The 22,130-nt window shown below is 47.2% G+C and overlaps 1 protein-coding gene across 1 annotated transcript in view; it reads right to left on the bottom strand.

Annotated features, from left to right (window-relative positions):
• The window catches only part of Iqca1 (IQ motif containing with AAA domain 1), a 124,394-nt gene that overhangs the window by 33,415 nt on the left and 68,849 nt on the right, over positions 1–22,130 (bottom strand). The window contains exons 10-14 of the mRNA XM_052193405.1: positions 15,951–16,026; positions 8,304–8,410; positions 8,042–8,134; positions 5,257–5,324; positions 1,334–1,416 (exon numbers count right to left, since the gene is read on the bottom strand). Coding sequence (XP_052049365.1) covers positions 1,334–1,416; positions 5,257–5,324; positions 8,042–8,134; positions 8,304–8,410; positions 15,951–16,026 — 427 coding nt within the window. The remainder of the gene's footprint in view (positions 1–1,333; positions 1,417–5,256; positions 5,325–8,041; positions 8,135–8,303; positions 8,411–15,950; positions 16,027–22,130) is intronic.

The raw sequence follows: 22,130 nt of genomic DNA, 5'->3' as shown, positions 1-22,130 counted from the left end.
ACGCCATGTGCCTTCTGTGGGAGACCCAAGGATACACCAATGCATGTAGTTTTCCTGCCAAACGTTGAACCTGCATGAAACAGCAAAGAAACCATCGAAGAAACCCAAAGGAGGGGCAACCTGTAAAGCAACCCAGATTCTTCAGGAAGGTGCAGCAGTGACCAGCCCAGGAAGGTGACCATCTGCCACACTGTGCTTCTGTCACACTGGCACAGCTGGAGCCATCCAGGAAAAAGACACCTCAAGTAGGCGATGCCTCCACCGCATTGGCTTACGGGCAAGTCTGTAGGCCATTTTCTTGATTGATGAGGGGAGGGCCAAGCCCATTATGGGTGGTGCTACGCTAGGGCAGGTATCAGGGATTATAAAAGCGGACTGGGCAAGCTATGGGGGAGCAAATCAATAAGCAGCACTCCTCCATGGCCTCTGCACTTGGTCCTGCCTTCAGGTTTCTGTCTTGAGTTCCTGCCCTGACTTCCCTCAGTGATGGGCTGTGTAAGCTGAAGAAACCCTTTCCTCCCTCAGGTGCTTTTGGTTGTGATGTTTATTACAGCAAAAGAGACTTAGCTAAAATGGAAGCAATGGTGTTCTTGACAGAAGGCGTTGCAGGAGAGCAGAGAGCTACAACTTCACACACACCCTCCGTGGGACCCAGGACTGGGGAAGGCTGTGAAGACAGAGGGAGACTGCGAGCCAAGTGCACACTAGGTGACAGTATTTGAATTAGTGATCCATTTGCTGAGTGTGAACGCTTTTTCTGGTTCTGTTGGAGACTCTCCTTGACCACAAGAGATGTTTTCTTCCCTAGAGTAAACACAACATCTCCTCCACCAAGGTGCAGAATTGTGAGAATTTTTAAGCAGTTGGCATGTTCTTAGGCCAGCAGAGATACATTTTTAATTTTAAAAAATTGACACAAATGCTTAGTTGAAGATCATAGTCACAACTGTTCACCCTCCCTCCACCAAACACTTCTGACCAACACTAGAAGTAAGTTCTCTGGAAAGAACAACCTGCGAAAGGGTTGGGTGCCACAGAAGCACCGGGGGCCATGTTTCCACACAAATGCGTGGGATCTTCACATCAGGTCGTGCCAGAAAGAACTGGCCAGGGTTGTCTGCTAATGGGTTGAAAAACTGACTTCTGCCCTATTAAGGGACTGGATTTATTCAGGGAGCCCCTTTGTTCAGAGTACCCTCTTAGGTTGTTAAAAATCAATCTGCAAGCAGCCGCCATGACTGGCTTCTGTTTGAAAAGGAGACAATGAAATGCATTTCCAGAACCTGCAACGTGACCGGCGACAGACTCAAGTGTTGCGCTTGATGTACCTTACCAATGTAATCCGAGAGGTTGACCTTCAGGGCCTGGATCAGGAGGCCTTCTTCAACCAGCTCCTGGTATAGGGACTCGATGGTCCTGGGGACGAAGCACAGTGTCTCTGTCATCAGTACACACTAACAAACTAGGACGTAGACCTCAGCTGCTCCGAGGTATGCTTTCATGTATGCAAATAAATGCGCTTTTGAAAGATTTCTACAATTTGGCGATATATTAGACTTTTTGAAAACAATATTTTCGGTCAACCATGTAGATACTGGATGTTTCCCATTAATAAAAATTATATTTGTGGGCATCTGAGAGCAGCTCTGATTCCATCAGTCTTTATGATGATCCAAATATGAATTAGAAATTACTTGATAACAGTCATACAAGGGCCCTGGGATTGTATATTCAGTTAGCATCTGTGAGCTATAGATCATAGCCTTCATGAAATTTTTGTTTCTGTTTAACTTGATAGTACAGTGGTTTAATATCTACAAGGAGCAATGATGGGTTAAACTGGACTCTGTCTCTGTCATTCTGTCTGTCTCTGTCATTCTGTCTGTCTCTGTCTCTGTCTGTCTGTCTCCTCCTCCCTCTCATTCTGTGTGTGTGTGTGTGTGCCAGAGGTTAATTTTGGTTGTCTTCTTCAATTTATTTCCATTTTGTTTTTGAGACATGGTTTCTCACTGAGTTTACAGATTCATAGACTGACCAAGCTATCTTCCCAGTCCTGAAGATACATTTTTTTTTTTTTGGCAAAAACGTCTTTCTCTATAGCCCAGGCTGTCTGGAACTTACCATGTAGACCAACCTAGCCTCAGACCCATAAAGATCCAACCTCCTCTCCTTCCTGAGTGCTGGATTAAAGGCATGCATTACCACACCTCACCTGAAGATAATTCTTTTGTTTGTCTGATTGATTTTGGCTGACCTGGAATTCACTATATAGACCAGGCCGTCCTTGAACTCACAAAGCTCTGCCTGCCTCTGCTTCCTGAGTACTGGGACTAAGGGTGCTTGCCACAACTCATAGGTAACTGGCTGAAGATAACTCATATATGGAGACAAGTTATTCAAAGCTGTGTGTATGTTGGGAGGGTGTAGTTCTGTATATGCATGCTTAAACAACCACCCCCACAACAACACACTTCTCACAGAGGGGCTTGGGAAGACAGCTAGGACACGGATAATTTATAACAGCTGAAAATGATAGTTCCACGGCATTCTGCCTAATGGGTGAACTCCCCGTTGACGTTAACTGGGGATTGGCTCACAGAAATGCAGTAGGTTAGCCTGAGCATCATTCAGTTAGATCCTGGGGGGGAGTGGGGGGAAGGGGGGAGGGGGGCAGCTTATCCTTTCTCTTTCTCTGTCCTTCCAGTCTATTCTCGCCTTCTATTTGCTAGAAATGAGAATTATTGTATCTGTATAGAAAAAGCTTTTTCACTGTACAGTGGTTTGAATGAACACGATTAAAATGATCTTAAAAAGACCCAAGAATGTTACGTTAGAGTCAAGCTGAATTCCACCAGGGCTGTTTTAGTTCAGAGACCCTAGGCCTCGGTTGACTGGGTCTGTGTTTGCCGATCATATTTGAAATATCGTACCCTCTGTGACAACTGAGGAAAGTTTGATTGCTATGACAGTGGGAGTGACAGGACCCAAACAATGTTGCAGAGGTGCCAAGTGTAGTATTTCCATAGGAATACATGCTTCATGTAAATGTGTAAGGTAGGCATCAAATATTAACATGAAATTGAAAAAGATTCTCCTACATGATGAAACTATATTAGGAATTTCCAAACCCAAACACGTATTTAGATTTCTTTTCATAGTTAAATGAACTTCTGATGTGGAAACAAGAATTCCAATTTGAAAATTGCCTTAAAGTATTATGACTTTACTGGTTTAAAGGATTCTTAGTTTGATGAGAGAAACAAGTTGTCTTACAGTATTACTGCAGAGCTAACAGGATTCTAGAGGCTGGTCTTTGGGATTAAAGCTGATGGGATGAGGTGGCTGCCAGTGGCTTTATATTTCTAGACATTGAAATGAATGGAAAACACGGTCTCAGATCTTTTCACCAGGGAGTTATGTTCTAGTTAGCTTTAACCCTCCACATGACGTAACTGAAGAGTCATCCAAGGAGGGAGTCTCAATTGAAGGGTCTTCTAGATCAGAGTGACTCGTGGATGCTCCTGTAGGGAGCCGTCTTTATCATAACTTGATATAGGAGAGCCCAGCCCACTGTGGGTGACACCACTCCCTAGGCAGGTGGTCTTAGACGTGACTAGAGTTAATGCTGTGTGGAACAACAACCAGGCTCACCTTCAAGTTCCTGCCCTGATTTCCCTCAGTGATGGGCTGTGACCTGGAGTCATATTTTAAGCTGAAATATCCCCCTTCTCTCCTAACTTGTTCTCGGTCAGAGTGTTTTTATCCTAGTATCAGAAAGGAAACCAGAACAGGTTGCTTCTGACTTATGAGAGATTCAAGTTCAAGGAAGCGAGCCAGAACACCTTCAGTGTCAGGCAGTCACTGTCCATTGTCCATCAACAGCCATGCTGGTCAGCACATTGTCGTTGACGATACATACTTCAAAGGCAAAGGAAAGTGGTGAATCCTGCTCACTAGGAGCAGGGACAAATGGGAGGACACAGTGTTAGCTCTTGGTTTCTTATTACTTCACTCTGCTTTGGAATCAAGGCAAGAAGAAAGGAGGAAGGCGTGCTATAAAAGCTCCTGAAACACACCTGCGGCTCTGTTGGCCTGGCCAGAGCCTCCTCAAAATAACCATGTATCTCTGTCTTGACAGTTTTGACATTGATGCAAAGAGAGATGTCCGTCTTTTCATGAATGAGGGCGCTGGGGTCTCAAAATGTACCCAAGGACCTCCGTACGAACCAGCCAGCCAAACGATGTTACCTCAGTGGGGGCTACTTCCAAGAGAACACCAGCTGTGGGGTACTCTGGCTGCCTCAGGGGCGACTGCAGAGGGACTAACAGAATCCAGGGAGACTTCTTTCCCCACAGATGTCATTCGTGTCCACTGGGAGCAAAGCCCACAGTGAGAGAAGGGAGCTTCAGAGCGGTGCCTGGCCTCACCAGCAGGGTGTTAACTCAACTCTTTGGCACTGTGATGTCTGCATGCCCACGTGCTGAGTTTACAAAACTCAGGCATTTTGAGCCACGTATTAGTCTGAGGTTGGGGTAAACTCAAGGATCAGAAATGTCCCTTCGGAGACTCAGCCGCATCCTGTCTCTCTGTACAAGCTCCATGAGCAAGCAGAAGAGACTGCATGGGGGGCAGTGTGTGTGTGTGTGTGTGTGTGTGTATGCATGTGTGTGTGCATGTGTATGCATATGTGTGTGTGTATGTGTGTATGTGTGTGTGTGTATGTGTGTATGTGTGTATGCATGTGTATGTGTGTGTATGCATGTGTGTGTGTGTATGTGTATATGTGTGTATGTGTGTGTGTGTGTGTGTGTGTGTATGTGTGTGTGTGTGGTGGGAGAGTGGGGTGAGGCTGTAAAGGAAGACAGGCTTCCTCTGTGCAGAGGAACTCAGCTTGCATGTTCTGAGGCTTCGTGATGCTATTTCCTAAGCCATTTTAAATAAACATTAACCCCTCGACTTCCATGAACATATCAGAATTTTGAAAAGTTATGGGAATTCAGATGTGACAGACAGCTTTACCTCCAGGTCGTCCTGTTGCACATTTTTTCCCAGTCTAGAATCTATATAGGGTTTTCTCCTGTGCCCATCGCTCCATACACTCCGTCCAGGAGGGCCGTGGTAGGGTAGAGAGGGGCTGTCTCGCCTGGGCCTGCTCTGGGATTTGGTGTGCATCTTTGTATTTCTTATTTTCTCTGCTGTCCACTCCCCACGTTCGTCCCCCCCCCCCCCCGCCCCCGAGCAAACCCACCCCTCACCTGTCAGCCGTCAGATCTTTTTCCTTCTTTCCTCGTTTCCCTTTCCTGCCTTTCCGCCCTTTATTTTGCTGGAAGAAATAAGCAAGGAAGCCATTAAAACGAGCGAGCCGGCGATCCTGAGGGCCTCCCCCTCCTTTCAGTCACTTTTGCATCGTTGACAAAAATTAGTTGTGTGTATTTGTGTACGGGGCTGCCTGGGCTCTCTGTCCTGCTCCATATACACCCACCTGCCTGTCACTCTGTCTGCCTGTCAGTCTGTACGTCTGTATCCCCTTATGAACATAGCACAGGGTGGATGCTATACGGAGGTAAGTTCCTTCTATACCTAACTTGTTGAGAGTTTCTCTCATGAAAGAATATTCAACTGTGTCACATTCTTTCCCCCACCTCTGAAATGACACAGAAGACCAAGGCAGTTGAGTGTAACAAAGAATGATTCAAGCTTTTCAGTTCCAGTCCATCAGTGTGGTGGGCACAGTGATCTCTCTGTGCATGTCCTTGCTTTGCACAGCCCTGCAGCAAAATCCATGTAAGTGCTGGCAAATTCAGTTTGCTAGTGTTTCCTTGGAGATATGTGTGCCCCTGTAAATCAGGAATATTGATGCCTAGTTTTCTCTTATTGTTCTGTTTTTATCTGAGTTTGGTTTCAGGGTGCTAGAGGGCTCCTAAAAAATGGCTTAGAAGTTTCCCTTCCTCTACTGTTATTGGAAAATTATTTTTAAATTAAATTTTCTTTTACTAACTTTTCTCTCTCTTTCACTTTCTCTGGAGGCCCGAGTGTAACATTCCAAGTTACTCATTAAGTCTATAGGGTCCAATCCACATAGGAGTTAGACTTAACAATTAACCCATCCATACAATAATATACATTAAGGGTTTGCTCTGAGCCAGAGAAGGTTACTAATGTCTACAAATTCCTACATTCATTGCCCTTACATGAAAGAAAGATATTAACATGGTGTCCCCAGTGAATATAATGCCCACTAGTTATGAAGCTCAAGTACGACATGCCCCAGAGTACCATCATATGCAAGAAACAAGAGCCACTTTGGGGTTTCCACAGACCTCCCACAGGAGACTATTGTATGTTCCCAAAAGACAGAGATGGCATTATGGGGTGTGAATGAAGAATGTCCAAATCAGACTTGTGGTCAGGAAGGACCGCTCTGGATGTTAGACACATTCTAAGTTGCCACTTCCAGGAAGTGCTGCAAACTGTCATGTGCTGTCCTTCTCTGTGTCCCGTCCCTGACTACTAGTGTCCCTACAAGGCTCTTTGTTACCAATTACACTTTAGCTTGTCTTGAAGTTCATCACCAGGGCTGCCAGGGCTGGGACCCGGCTGCACAGACCCATCCAGCTACACAATAAGGAATGAACTCTTCTAGCTCTTGAAGGCACCCAGTACCTGCTGCGACACAGAGGCATCTTGGAGATTGCAGGAAATGAGATGGGGTCAGAGGAGGGAAGTAAGACTGGGTGGCTCTGGGCTTGGCTGCTGAGGAGGAGAGAGCCTGCGCTCTGAGAGGAGGCGATGGCTACCTCTGAAATACATTTCCCACTGAGATCAGCTTAGTTTTCCTGTCTAGACATGAGCACACTCTTTTTTATAGATAAAGATATATAAGGAATCGAAAAGGGGCATCCAGAGGCATCCCTGTAAAGGAGAGAGGACTACACCAGGCCAGCATGTTGTATTTTTAGAACAGAGCTCCAAGGGACAACCTAACTGACATTGCAGTCAAGCCAATATGTTCAGCACAAAATGGACCAAGATAGGTGTCCTAAGACTATGTGTCCCCTGAGGTACCAAGACTCAACCCAGTGCAACTGAGTTCCTGAGTCACAGGCTGGGTGGCTTAGTGTCACCAAGCCACAGATTTCTTGTATCTTTGCTAACACTGCCAGGGAGGAATCTTGGACTTACTGTCTTTTGGGCATTCTGGTCAAGTTGCAGGGTTGTCTTTGTGGGATAAAGGGGCTAAAGGAGCAAATTGTATACCCTTCAGTCCCATTGGCTGCTGCAAACCACCATGAGATGGATTTGTGACAATGTAAGAGGTGATCTGCCCAGTTTCTTTCAGTCCGATTCTCCTAACTCACAAACCCTACTTGATGCTACTGGCTTTCATTACAGGAGCAGATAGGGGAGGAGAGACTGGGGCATTTGCTGTCTCTCTGTTAAGTACTCATTCTTGTAGGGCTCGGGTGCTGTGAATCTGTAATGGGTTGGTCCTGAGGAGGATCCCCTCTGATGGCAGGGTTAATCCCACATAAAGGCCTTATCTTTGACCACTGGGTGGTAAACAGTGAACTCTGCAAAAAGCAGGGATGTCTTGATGCTTTAGTCAGTGTTCTATTGTGGTGAAGAGATGCCATGACCAAGGCAACACTTATAAAAGGAAGCCTCTAGCTGGGGCTTGCTACAAGTCTCCGAGGTTTAGTCCTGTATTACAGCAGGAAACATGGCGGCCATGTAGGCAGACATGGTGCTGTGGAAGTAGCTGAGAGCTCTACATTAATATCCACAGGCAGCAGAAGAGAGAGTCACTGGGCCTGGCTTGGACTTCTGAAACCTCAAAGCTCAGCCTTAAGTGACAAGTCCAGACCTCCGGATCCTTCCCAAGTAGCACCACTTCCCTGATGAGCAAGCATTCAAATACACAAGCCTGCAGCAGGGGCATTCCTATTCAGACCACCACACTTGATACAAGGCATTGTAGGTGCAACCAACCGCCCAACAGGCACTGCCATCTGTGGCTGACCCTGCTTGTTTGACACGCACCTTTTTCCCTTTCTTTGGCCTGGGTGGGATTTCCAACTCTCTGTTCACAGCCAGCTTAAGGTTTTTCAGTTCCTGTCTCATGAGCTCGTCCACCTAGAAGAGAATGCAAGGGACACAGGCTGCATTCACGGGACTTTGACTTGCCTTGCGTGTCCTTGGGGTAAAGTCTTGCCTTGCTCATCAGTTTGGAAACTGTAAAGAGCGTAGTCATTGCAGCAAACAGCTCCCACACCCCCTCACTGGGAGGTAAGCCTAATCATACCTGAACCCTTATCTCCATTTCTAATTCCTTTCGTTTTTCCTCCTTGATCAGTTCTGGGTCATAGTCCTGAGGGAAATTCCAAGATTCATCTTTATTCATCCACATGTCTGGAAGCCACAAGGATAGAGAAAAAGGAAATAGACAAAAAAAAAATTCCATTCAATATCTAGGTTAATGAGGGCTATTGGTCTAATCTCAACGCACACCAATCTGTCCTGTTCCCAGGACAGGAATTTGAATAAAGAAGCTGAAGACTGAGTGGGATTCACAGACCTGCCATATGATATGGGGGGGAGGGGGAGATGGAGAGGAGGAAACAGAGGGGAAGGGGGAGGAAAAGGGGAGGGAGAGGGGAGAGGGAGGGAGAGATGGAATGTAAAAGCATCAGGTAAAGACATGGCTGTGATTGGCTTTGGCAGCTTGCTACAACCTAGAATCTCCTGAGCACAGAGCCTCATTTGAGATCAGGACTTGTACCATTTTAGGGAGGTCTGAGCCAAGAGCCCTTAGAAAGAAAGAGCTTCAGGAAGACATGGACACAAAGGTCTAGTTTCTAAACTGTGTGTCAGGCCTGTAAGCTATAGATGCCAACCTGGTGGCTACACGCACAAGTGAGGTGTTCCCACTTTACTTCCTAGGCAAACTGAGGTCAGCAGGTGTCGGGAGCAGAGCTGGGATGGATTCTGGTGCTAGAGAGGGTTCTCACTCAGCTCCCCTATGTCCTGCCTGAGAAAGATGAGGGCTGAGCTGGGTGTGGTCATCGGAGTCCTCATCTTACCACAACATAGTCTTCACCATCAAGGAATGTGGGCAAGCCTGTGGGTGATGTCAGAGGGGAGGCGGGTGCTCGGAAATGCAGGATGGAGACCCACAAGAAAATGGACTTATATTTCCGACGGTTGCATTTGTCACCAATCTAGTTCTTCCATGTGCTACCTCCTAGACAGGGCAGCTGTATGAGAAGTGCCTCAGTGTCTGGGTACACAGCGCAGGATGGATGCTGGGATGGGGAGGGGTCATGAATGGTACCACTGGAAGGAAGCTGGTTTGAAGGTGGTGAGAGAGTTGAAGCTGAAGTTCAAGGTGGGTCATCATCTGGTCTGGGAGGGGACAAGCCTGGCCAAAGGGGTGCTGTGCACAGGCAGACAGCACTTCTGCCAGAAGACAGATGTTAGTACATGAAAACGCCACTGTCAGGTGTGGGGTGCTTTCCTATAAGAAGTTGTTGGTCAATGAAGCACCATAGATGTCATGGAAGCAACATGGGCTGTGACCATTACTTCCGGCTGCCCATCAGAACCATATGGTAAGACTCTATTGCTAAAGACCTAGAAATAAAGCTGGAGCGGCTCCCTGCTGTCTAGCTTTCACAAAGCCAGAAAGTGCTGTGTAGCTGCTGGGGAAGAAACGTCATAGATGGTTGAACCCCCGCAAGCTGTAAGGCAAGATGTACCTGCTGGTGTACCACTTTCTGATTGGATTTGAGGACTGCTCCACAGAAAGAAATTCACACCGAAAACTGTAAACCTGATCAAAACCCAATGGCTATGGAAGTCATGGGTCCTAGTGGGAACCTGTGCCTGTTGTCTCGGTAAGTGGACATGTTGTCAAACTGCCTTCTGAGTATTTATGTCTATGCCCGGATAGGGCTGCCCTTAACCCTGCTGAGAAGCATCTGTCTGGAATGGGCAGCCGTTAATGGGCAAAGTGCTAATGAGTGGTTGCTGAGTGCTTATCTCTAGACAGGTAACTATATCAATCTCACCAGGGCTCAGGGAACATTGCGGAAAAAGGAGAGGAAAGAATGTGGGAGCAGGAACATGGGGATGAGAGCTATGAAATTCTGGCTTCTGTACAAAATATGACCATTGTACCTGAGATGTCAAATCCTTTAAGTTCAGACTCCATTTTAGAAAACCTGACCTAAGTTTAAACTCAGGTAAACTAACAGGCTGGTACCTAGCATTAGTTTCCAAGTTCCCCCCCCCCCCAACAAAACCAGAGCCTAGCTCCAGTCTCTAGGCTAATCCCCCAAAATACCAGTGTCTCCAGGTTACACCTTCAATAAGATCAGCATCTCCAGGTATCCCCCCAATAAACCTGCACCCCAAGGTTACAAGCTCATCCCCTGCCTAATGACCACCAATGCAGAGGGGAGCAGAAATTAAGTTTATGATATGACTCCCAGCACCAGCCAATTATGTTAAAGGACACAGTAGCTTTCCAATTAGTACAATGCTTGCAATGTACTCCCTGCTTGCTGCTTACTAGAAAGTCTTGTCCAGCTAAACATTCGGGCCTCCCCCCCCCCCCACCAAAACTGTCCTATGTGACAGCTGTGCATTGGAGGGGCCTGAGTTAGTTTGAATAGAAGAAAGACCCCTTTGTGAGTTATATCAGATTGGTTCCTGTGTGGTTTTTTTTGGGGGGGGGATCACTAACATTTCCATGTTCTTAATTATTGCAGGATATTTGACCATACTGTGAACCCCAAGACCTTGGCTATCTACTGAAAAGCCCTGTTTCTAGTTGTGGTGTGGCTCAGCCTTTAGCACACACCTTTAATACCTCTGGCTGGAATGCAGACATACTTTTAGTAGACACCTTTAACTCCAAACAAGGAAGGCAAAGTTAGTTTGTAGAAGGAAGCAGCCATGTTTGAAAGTGACGTCTAATTGAGTGGCAGGCAACATGATGAATCAGAGAAAGATTTGACAGAGTAGGATATGCCCAACTCTCGTGAGAAGAGAGAGGAAAGGGAAGCTACTTAAGGGAGAGAGAGAGACACAGTACAGGAAGAGAGAGTACAGTGCGGGGTGCAGTAGAGTTTGGGGAGAGTGGTACAGTGGAGTTGAGAAGGAGACTAGAGCAGCACAGGGAGGGAGGAGGAGGCAGCTTTATGGGGACAGTTGTGCAGAGACAGATTGAAGAGTGAACAAGCTTGTCACAGGTGGAGGTGGAATGAGCCAGAGAATGAGAAGGTGCCGGAAGATCAGAACAGATTGGCAGACATGGTTTGAGGTCAAGCAGAGCAATTAAGGAGAAGCCTGGAGGAGCCAGACTGAATCAGTCAGATGGGGTGGGCAGGGGAGGGGGTGAGCCACGAGTCACTCAGAGCTAAGAAAGAACAAGAAAGGGTGAGCTCATTCAGCAGCAAGGCTCAGAGGCTGAAGATATTCTAGGCCTACATTAGAGTGTAAAGAGGCTAGAAGCTTCCAGGACCAGGTCTAGGTTAGCAGAGAGGCAGTGAACTGCCCAGAACACAATTACAAGAGAGTGAAAATTGCATTTATACTTAATAAGCTCATTTCCTGAAATACCCAGTATTCTAAATATAGGGCTTACAGACACTGCCTTTTCTGAAACAAGGTCTCACAATGTAATCCAAACCTGCCTTGACCTAGAGGTCTTCTATTTTAGCCTTCTAAGTTGACAGGATTGGTTGCCATGCCTGGCCCACTGGCTTCCTTCTCTGTGTTAAAAAGAAATCTTGTGTTTACCTCTGACAATAGTAACAAAGAGCTTTGGTGTGTTATGAAGATGCACCATTTCCTAGTGATTACTACCTGACAGGTTTCGGTTTGCAGCATTTAGTAAGTTTTCAACCACCACACAGTTCACCTGTTACATTAAGACATCAGAGAGCAAGGCTGTTTCACTATGTATGGGGACCCACTTCTTAGTGTTGCTAGAGAGACTCCCCAGCTCTGAGAACAAGGCTTTCAGTAATAGCAGGAGCGTGGAATGCTTAGCAGGGAGTGAGCCACAACTTGAGTATTCCTGTAACAGCCCCAGTGACATGGTCACACACTGGCATCTCTGCTTCATAATACAGCTCCTTACAAGGAGCCCTCTGATCTCCCCTCTACAAGGTCTCAGTGGGCAAAGTTTGCCTTCGAAATGTTGCTTTCTCATGACACTTCTGCTCAGGGAACTTTTCAATCCCTTCAGGAATTTCATGGGCATTTGTAAACGCAGGAAGCTGTTTGGGACCCTCAGAGGGCACTTGGTGCCCTCTCTCTCCTGCGGCCAGAAAGAGCTTTTTATCCCAAGACTGTGAAAAGCAGGCCAGGGCCCTTTCACATGGCAGGGAAGGGGAGGGTGGTGTGGTGAAGAGGGTTGGAGTGGAGGCTTAATCTTAGTGATTAAAATGCTAATGTATTGTTTGAGAAGGCAAACCTTTGGTTTAAATGAAAGAGATTCTAAGATGAAGAGATCACTATTAGAGTTACTGAAGACCTGGAAGATGACAGCCCAGGCCTCTAGCTGACAGACACTCGAGGCGTCTCCCTGCTTCTTGGATTTCACACAAACAGACTGTGCCCTTTAGATTGTGGTGGTTAAGACAAGATGTTGCAGGTTGCAAGATCTGGCTTCCCATGGGAATATGAAATCTCACCCCCCCCCGCCCCCACCCCAAATTCAGTTTTGCTTTTTTTGGTCAAAAAGAAATGCTCACACACCGCTTGCATGAGTGTTAAAAAGACAGTGAAAATGGAGTTCTTGTGCCATCTGCCTCTGGGTCACACCGTCTGATATCATTTCCGAGCTCCCTCACTCATGAGGAAAGTAAATTCAGTGTTAATTACGGTGCTGCTGAGGTTATCAGTCTCAGACCAGACCTTGCTTCCAGAGCAAGTGGGTGACAGGTCCTGCCCTTTGGGACTTGGGATCCATCGTGGGAAGCCACACATCCAACATTTGGCATCTGAGATGAGTATAAAGGGACAACGTGGGGTGCAGGTAGAGAGGAGACTGCCACTCTGCAGAGGCCCTCAGGGAAGCCTTCTTGGCACGAGACCTGGGGGACAAGCATTGTGAGCAAGAGGAGCAGGTGTCACACAGCTGCTGTGGGATGTGCTGGGCGTGCTAGGGCGAGAGAGGTGTCAGTGGGGCGTGAGATGCAGCCTCGGGAGTTCCTTCAGCTGGTGCTTGTATTACTGCGTTGGTTCTGTGCAGAACACTCCTTAGTACGTTCAGACTGGAGCTTCTGAGGGCCTTGTGTTATGAGGGAGGCTTTCTCACCCCACACGTCTTCCCCTGCCTTCCTCTTCTCTGAAGAGTTGTGTGAGAAGTGAAGGGAGGAGTCAGGCCTTCCGAATTCTGAGTAGGGACACAGGGCCCTGAACTGTAGTCTTTCCTGCTCTTGGATGATGGTGCCACCAAATTAGGGAGGCATAGAGGGAGAGTGGAGAAGGCAAGAGTGTGGTTGGCAGTGAGCAAAGACCAGGGCTGGCCTCCCATGGTTGGGAGGGTATGGGGGGCTCCCAGGAGAGGGCCCAGAAGAAAATGAGTATGGCATTACTTGGCTCCTCTGTGTGGAAAGCATCCCGAAGGCTGGCGGGAGACAGTGAACACACAGCACAAACAGGTGAGTATAAAGGCCAAAAGACAAGACTGGGCAGTGCAGTGTCTTGCCAATCACCATTCTTGTATACATGCACGCCCGCACACTCGTGGGACCCCAGTCAGGCCTGGGCTTGCAGAATGGATTGCTGAAGGTCCTGATTGTGCTTAGGACACATCTTTGCTTTCATCCTAATTCACATTAACTGCCCAACTTGGGCCTTCCCATCTGCCACTGACACGTGAAGCCCTGTATGTGTGCTGATGGCTGATGTCATTTTTGGGTCTTCAGATCAGTATCGCATCCAACATGGTGGAGACAATCAGTTTGCCCAGTGAGTATGCAAGTGGATGGATGTTTCTGTTCTGCTCCATTGCATGTAAATATTTGGATGGAATCTCAAACCTTAAGCAGCATGCTTCCCAACAGTCCTTCCTGACAAGGGACTGTGTTTATTTTCTGGTTCCTATGAAGACGGAATGACATGGCACAGAAAGCATTTGTCTTTGCATGCTTTGGGTACCTGATAAATGTTACTTGATCCCTTTGATTTTCTTCCTCCTTAATAAACTCAGGTGCCATATGGTAACAGCATCGTGGTTGTCTCTGAATCCTTAGAGTCCCTGCCTCTAGTGGTCTGTTAGTGGATACATGCTAGAATATAGTTAGCATAGCAAATATTATATTTTAATGTAACTATATTATAGTGCAGCAATACAATTTTTGTTAAGGATATAACTCAAATTACTGGGATAAACACCTTGAATCAACATTAAATATGTATCATCTATCTATCTCCATCCTTCAATTTATCTCCCTCTCTATTCATCAATATCTATCTATCTATCTATCTATCTGTCTATCTTTTTGATCCATTATTGTCCATATCCAACTCAGATTGGGAAGGAGGTCCATGGTTGACTGACAGTTGAAGAAATTTCGTCTTTATATCATTATTGCATTTCTCAGAAATTTCTAAAACAGTATTATGAACCAGGGTCCCACTGGCTAATCATCTGCTGTTAAGACTTATCCCAAGGGTATGGTGAGACTAAGGATTTGGATAACAGTCCTGCAAATTATGATGAAGATCTCTGAAAAAGGAGAGCCCATCTACTCACACACCCTGCCAGGTTCTGGCTACGCTAATGGAATTGAGTCACAGACAAAGCAATTGTCAGAACTGAGACAGGTCTTGCTCTGAGAGGATTAAGATTTGTACATATGGAATTCATTTCCTTAATGTAATTCCTTTCTTCATGCCACTAAGCAAGAGTGTGGTCAGAGGAGGGGTGCAAAACTGGGGAAAGTTCTAGAACATTTCCAGCCTGTACGTGTGTGGTTTCTCCCCAGTTTTCCTAGTTTCATTTCTATTGCTGTGACAAATATCCTAACCGAAAAAACAACTTAGGGAAGGAAGGGTTTATTTGGCTACAGCCCATCAGTGTAGGAAAGTCAAAGGAGGAGCTCAGCTGAATAGTCATGACATAGCCACAGTCAAGAGCAGGGAGAAACAAGTTACCCATAGTACCTTGCTGTCACCCAGCAAGCCCACTCTACTCATATAGTCCAGGGCTTCAAGCCAGTGGGATGCCTCTTCTCACATCAATGAACATAATCAAGACAGTCCCCACAGACATGCTCACAGGCTGATCTCATCTAGACAATTCTTTGAGACTCTCCCAGGTGATCTTGGGTTGTGCCAAGTTGACAATGAAAACTTGACTATGCTGGTTGGTTTATTTTTATTTTTTACCTGTTCAACATAAACTAGAGTCATCTGGGAAGAGAAAGTCTTAAGTTTTAAAAATGTGTCCATCAGGTTGGCGTGTAGTCAAGTCTAGGTGGACATTTCTTAGTTAATGATTAATGTGGGAGGGCCCAGCCCACTGAGGGCAGTGTCATTCCCTGAACAGGTGGTGCTATTATAAGAAAGCAAGTTGAAGCAGCCATCGGGAGCAAGCCAGTAAGCAGTGCTCCTGCATGGTCTCTGCTTCAGTTCCTCCCTCCAGGTCCCTGCCTTGAGTGGCTCGCTCTGACTTCCCTTCATGGCAGACTATAAACTGGAATCAGCTCTTTCAATCCCAGGTTGCTTTTCTTAAACTAGGACAGTAGCCACTGCAACAACTCTATACCTTTAGGAACCATAAGAAGCTGGAAAGGGACAGGTTCTTGCTGGATTTACACAACACAGCTCAAGCCATGCTTGACCACTTAAAAGACCTCTCCACTTACTGGAACCTGGGCACACTCAACAGACAGGCAGATCCCTTGAGGACCATGCGTTCTTCAGGACCAACCTTTGTATAAGCTATTTCCTTCCTCCATTAACTCAAGGAAAAGACTTGGTGACATCTTCCATTCCTCGTCTTCTTCCTGTTCAGAGCAGAACAAGATTCATGTTAGTTACAGGTTGTCTTAGGGTTTCTGTTTCTGCACAAACATCATGACCAAGAGGCAAGTTGGGGGAGGAAAGGGTTTATTCAGCTTACACTTCCACATTGCTGTTCATCACTAAAGGAAGTCAGGACTGGAATTCAAGCAGGGCAGGAAGCAGGAGCTAATGCAGAGGTCATGGAGGGATGTTTCTTAACTGGCTTGCTTCCCCTGGCTTGCTCAGCCTGCTTTCTTATAGAATCCAAGACTACCAGCCCAAGGATGGCACCACCCACAATGGGCCCTCCACCCTTGATCACTAATTGAGAAAATGCCTTACAGTTGGATCTCATGGAGGCACTTCCTCACCTGAAGCTCCGTTCTCTGTGATAACTCCAGCCTGTTATCACAAAACCAGCCAGTACACAGCTGCAATTTATCCTTAAGACCAGACAGCAAAAGGCACACATGCTGAAGCTGACAGGACTGGAGGTCTTTCCCTATCCACCAGAGAAGTTCCCTTGCTAGTGATCTGAGCATGGAGTGCCACACCAGCACTGGAAGCATCAATGGCCAGGAGACATCAGTAGGACAGGCACAGTCTCTGCATGGTGGCTTTCCTATAGTTCACAGGTCAGGTTTGGGTCCCGCCTTGTAAGGACTTGCTTGATGCTGATACTGCGCCCTCAGCTCAGCTCCTGTCTGCATCCCTTCCTAAGGTCCCCATAGCTGGGCTGTGAGCTTCTCTTCACCCTGGGTTCCTGGGCTTGTGTGTGTACCAGTGTCCTTTCCTGCTCCCCATTTATCCTGTTCCTGAGCCTGGGAATCGGCCACAGCCACTTCCTACCTGGATACCAACTGCCTTCCTCTGTGGAGTTGGCACCTTTGTGCCTCTGATCCCCACACTTTTCCCTCCTTACTTTCATGGGCAAATGGCCATCCAACATCACCTGTTTGCACTTTCTGAGATCTTATTGTTTTCGTATCTTGGTTATCTGAATGGACCCTTCCTCATATACTGTCCGACTTGGGGCCTCCCTCTCTGTCCTGCCAGAAGGAACTCAAGCACAGAAATGAGCAACCTTAAGACTTCCAACTAGAAAACAACGGGCATTTATCAGGTACCTTAGATTGGTCACTTATATAGCGTATCATTTTATTTGTAGAAATCGGTAGAAAAAAGAAACTTGGGGACCTTTCCATCTGATTTGCCTGGCCATGCCCTCCAGTCCTTGTCCATATACCATGGAGTCCCATACACTTAGGAGACTCCAAGGAGATACTTCCTCCTCAACCCCACCCTAAAGTAAAAAGACAATAGTGAATAAAAAAAAAAAAAAAAAAAAGACTTCCTTCGACAGATGCCCTGAGACGTCGGTCCTGAAGCTCCTTGTTGTCTCTGTCCCCATAGGACCAAGTCCCAGCTTGTTGCCCAGCCCTGGTCCCCAAGCTTCTTCCTTGCTCCTGACTCACTGCAACCACACGGAGGAGGATGCTGTAGGGTGTACAGTAGCAGGTGCTTTCCGTGCCCCTCCTTTCTTCTGTCCCGTCATAATGGCTGCTAATGCTTTCTAATGATTTTGGACTCAGGCTCCTCTCTCCAGGAATTCCCAGCAGCCAGCTTTATACCCTAGCACCGCTGGATTTCATCTACACCCTCGTGAGTCTGTCTTCCTGTGAGCACCCTCCACTTCCCAGCAGACACAGAATTGTAAACAGCGGGGATGTCCCTTACTCCCGGAGCAGGTGTTTCTGCCTACCATAGACACTTACTGGATCAAAGAATAATATAAAACATGCATGCTCAGTCCACAGGTGAAGAAATACTATGTTCCCCTTTCTGTGGGCGGGAGGAAAGCTAGACACAAGGGCCACATTTCAGAGGGCCCCACTTCAAAGAAATGCTCAAAGTCTATCTAGTTAGATCCCAGTTCAGCTGAGTCCCGTGCTCCACATGGCAAAGGTGGACCCCTTCTCCCACAGGGGTGCAGGGCTCTTGCTAGGGTGCAGGTGCTGGGAGGTCCCTGCTCACCAGGAGAGACACCTGAAGCAAGAGGTCCAGACTTCTGCATAGATGCCCAGGATGCTCCTGGGGTCCTGAGAGGAGTCCCAGGACCACAGCTTGGCAGGCAGGTAAGGAAGCCACCTGCCCCTCAGGGCCAGGAAAGAGTTCAGTCCCTGACACACTGGGGCTCAGAGCCGGAGAGGAGGCTAATCACACTGGTGGGGCTCATGTTAAAGTAAAGCTCACTGGTAAAGGAAGCCCACCAAGGCCACAGGTTAGCTTGGGTTGGATGCCCATCCATCTACCCTTGGGTATGGAGACACCCAGGGAGAGAGAAGAATCTGCAAGGGAGGCGTCATAGACAACACTAACAGCAGCGAGACATCTGGTGCTCACTAAAGCAGAAGTTGTCGATGCTCTGACTCTGATCGGTGCCACCGGCATCTTTTCTGCTCCCCTCACGTGTCCGTTATTTTTCTTTCCTCATAATCATCCTGTCACCCTCTTTTGTTCCTACTTCCCCTCATACACTTGAAACTCTAATTTCTGCTTTTCGGAGCAAGCACACAACAGGCTTTCAGGTCTGGCTTATATTTCAGGTCCACAGTTCCATCCGTTTCCCTGCCCGTCGCACACTAATGCTATTTATAGCTAAATAAAACTCCGTGGTTTTTCTTCACCTATTCATGTATTGAGGGACACCTAGGCTGATTCTTATCTGCTGTGAAGGGTGAGCATGGGTGTGCAGGGATCCCCTGTAGTAAGATGTCTTAGAATCCTTCAGATACATGCCTAGGGGTGGTGTAGCTAACTCATTTATATCACACACTAATATCTACAGTGGCTGCACTAATTTACACCCCACTAGCAGTGTGAGAAAGGTCCCTTTCTCCCTCAACAACCTCACCAGCATGTATTGTTGTTCACTTGATTATTGTTATTGTTATTATTATTAATTATTATTATTTTGAGACAGGGTCTCACTATGTAGCTCTGGGTGCACAGAACTTGCTATGTAGACCAGGCTGGCCTTGTACCATGATGCCTTGCTGGTTGTTTTCAGTTTTGTCTTCTTGACGAAAAGCCATCCATTTTACACATGATGTCCAGTGTTCTCAGCCCTATTTGAAGAGGCTGCCTTTTCCCCAGTGTGCCATCAGTTCCTTATTAGGTGACTGCAGCTGCATGGATATATTTCCAGGTGCTCTTCTTTGTCCCACTGCCCTGCATGCCTGTCTGTGCCAGTACCGTGCTGTGTTAGTCACTGTGGCTCTATGGTACAGTTTGAAGTTGGCTATTGAGATAGATGCCTCTCTGTAATCTATCTATCTATCTATCTATCTATCTATCTATCTATCTATCTATCTATCTTTTTGTTCAGGACTACTTTGGTTATTTGTGTCTTTTGTGCTTCTGTATGAACTTTATGATTTTTTAAAAATCTGTTCATGTGCAGAATGTCAGTGGAATTTTGAGGGGGGTTTCACCGACTCTGTAGACTGCCTTTGGTGATAGAGCCATTTCACAGCATTGCCTCTGCATTGGTTGTCTTCCTACCTTCTACCTACTTTAGATTCTCCTTGGCTTTTGGGGTTTCTGGTGGAAGCTGTGATGCTTGCAGGTACGTGCAATGTATGTTTGGATTGTTTTCCAGGGAGTGGTGACCTTTTGGAGTGTTCCTGCCGTGTCACTTTTCTGAGGCTCTTGCATTTCCGAGAAGCAGTCTGTGCATCTGTTGGGATGCAAAGCTCTTCTGGATGTATTTGTGGGGGTCTCAGTGAGGAGCCTATGGGTGGGGACCCAGTCCCTGTACTTCTCAGAGATGAGGGAAGAGAACCCTGCCACAGGAACCACAGTAAACGTAGGCAGTTATGGACATCAAGTCAAACCACTTACAACAATGATGACACTGACAGTGACCACAGAGCAATGGGTGATGAGGTGGAGGGAAGAGGGAGGAGGGAGGAAGGAGAAGGGAGGAGTAGGAGTAGAAGGAGTACCAAGAAGAGAATGAGCAGGAGGAGAAAGAAGGATGAGGAAGAGGAGAAGGAAGGAGGAGAAAGAGGGAAGAGATTGTGTGGGAAGAAAAGGAGGAGAAGGGACGGGAGCAGGAGGAGGAGAAAGGAGGACGAGGAGTGGGATCAGGAGCAGGATCTAGAGAAGGAAAAGAAGAGGATCAAATGGGAGGAGGGGGAACAAGAGGAGGAGCAGGAGGAGGAAATGGAGGAAGAGGGGGAGGAGGACGTGGAGGAGCAGGAGGAGGAGGAAGGGGAGGAGGAGCAGGAGGAGGAGGAAGGGGAGGAGGAGGAAATGGAGGAAGAAGGGGAGGAGGAGCAGGAGGAGGAGGAAGAGGAGGAGGAGGAAATGGAGGAAGAAGGGGAGGAGGAGGGGAGGAGCAGGAGGAGGAGGAGGAGGAGAAGAGGGTTCCTGGGAAGGTGCACAGTGGTGCTGCAGAGCCATCCATAACAGGAGAGAGAAATGCATGCGGGTGGGAACTCTGAGCTGCAGAGGCAGGGGCTCTGAAGAGCGACAAGTCATCCATGTTAGTAAGAAGCAATGGGCACAGGCGTACAGGTGTGTGTAGGAGAGCGCAGGCGAGGAAAGTGAGAGAGCCACACAGACAAGCAGGGAGGGAGAGAGAACAAACAAACAAGCAAACAAACAACAGTTAAGCCAAAAGGAAGAGCCTCGGAAGGCCCCAGAGCTGAGTGCTGCCCAGACCTCGGACTTGACCCGGGGCAGGGCAGCAGAGGTGGTTGCCCCGCGCCCATCACTTTGACTGGAGCAGGTATAGGAGCGCAGCAGGGCTGCTGTTCCCTCTGAGAGGATCTGTTTCTCTGCACACACTATGTGTATGCTATCAGCGTGCTCTCAGTTGCTGCTCTGGGCTGAGGCGCCCTCGTGGCAAGGATACCATCTCACACATGCTCCCTGCTCTGTCTGAAACCAGGGCGCAGCTCCGCATGCAACAGGTGTTTGAGGGAAGAACAGAAAAGAAAAACTGGAGGCCTGCTTTTGTTTCTACAACAAAGTTCAAGTTCCCAAGGGCAGAAACCATTGTGAGACTGTTTTGGGAAACATCTAATCCTGGTGATTTTAGAGAGAGAACATGAGACATTCCCATGACATAACAGGGTCTGGCTTTCCATGCAGCAATGGCATAATTAACAGTTACGTGAGCTGCCTTCTTATTGGAGGAGAAAGTGCAGCCTGAAGGTTCTGCCTCCCCCTCAAAATGCATTTCTCTCTTTGATAAAGAATCTCCAGCTTTGTCGAGTATCTCCTTTGGCTGCTGTTCGAAGCATTCTGTACATCACTTCTTTGAATGGGTATTGTAGGACTTTCCTCCAGGAAGTTTGAATCTGCCATCTTAAGCCTAAGGGCATTTATTTGCCCCAATCTTCCTTGGATAGGGTCATATGGAGACTTTCTGGCAATGACCCTGCTGCTCTCAGCTCAGCCAAGTGGCTGGAGATCGTGCTGAATAGAGGAAAGTCCAGCCCGGGCTCTTGTGGGAAAAAAACCAGTGTGGTGCACACAGCTCGCTCAGCATTGAGCTGGGAAGGCAAAGGCCAAGTCGGTGAGAGGTGAGAACCTGGGTCTTAGTTTTACACACATAGACACAGACATACACAGACATACACACACATACACAGACACACATACACAGACACACACATAGACACACATAAATACAGATACACACATACACATGCACACATACAGATAGATACACATACACACACAGACACACAGACACACACACACATGCACACACATATACACACATACACACACATACACATAGACACACACACATACACACATATACACATGTGCACATACACATACACACATACACACAAATACACACACACATACACACATACATACAAACATACAGACACACACACACACACACACACACACATTCTCTCCTTAGAGGAGATAGATGAAGGAGTTGGCTCATGGATCGGAGTTCTTAGCCTCGTCCACTCCAGGTCAGGGAGGTCTCACTTCTTGTCCCGTGCACTTTGCATGGCCCTGTTCTTATGCTATCACTGATGACTTAGCAAGCATGTTCTTGCTGCCCAACAGG

The sequence above is a fragment of the Apodemus sylvaticus genome, chromosome 9 (genome assembly GCF_947179515.1).
Source record: "Apodemus sylvaticus chromosome 9, mApoSyl1.1, whole genome shotgun sequence".
Classification (NCBI taxonomy): domain Eukaryota; kingdom Metazoa; phylum Chordata; class Mammalia; order Rodentia; family Muridae; genus Apodemus; species Apodemus sylvaticus.
This window is presented reverse-complemented; position numbering and strand designations above follow the sequence as displayed.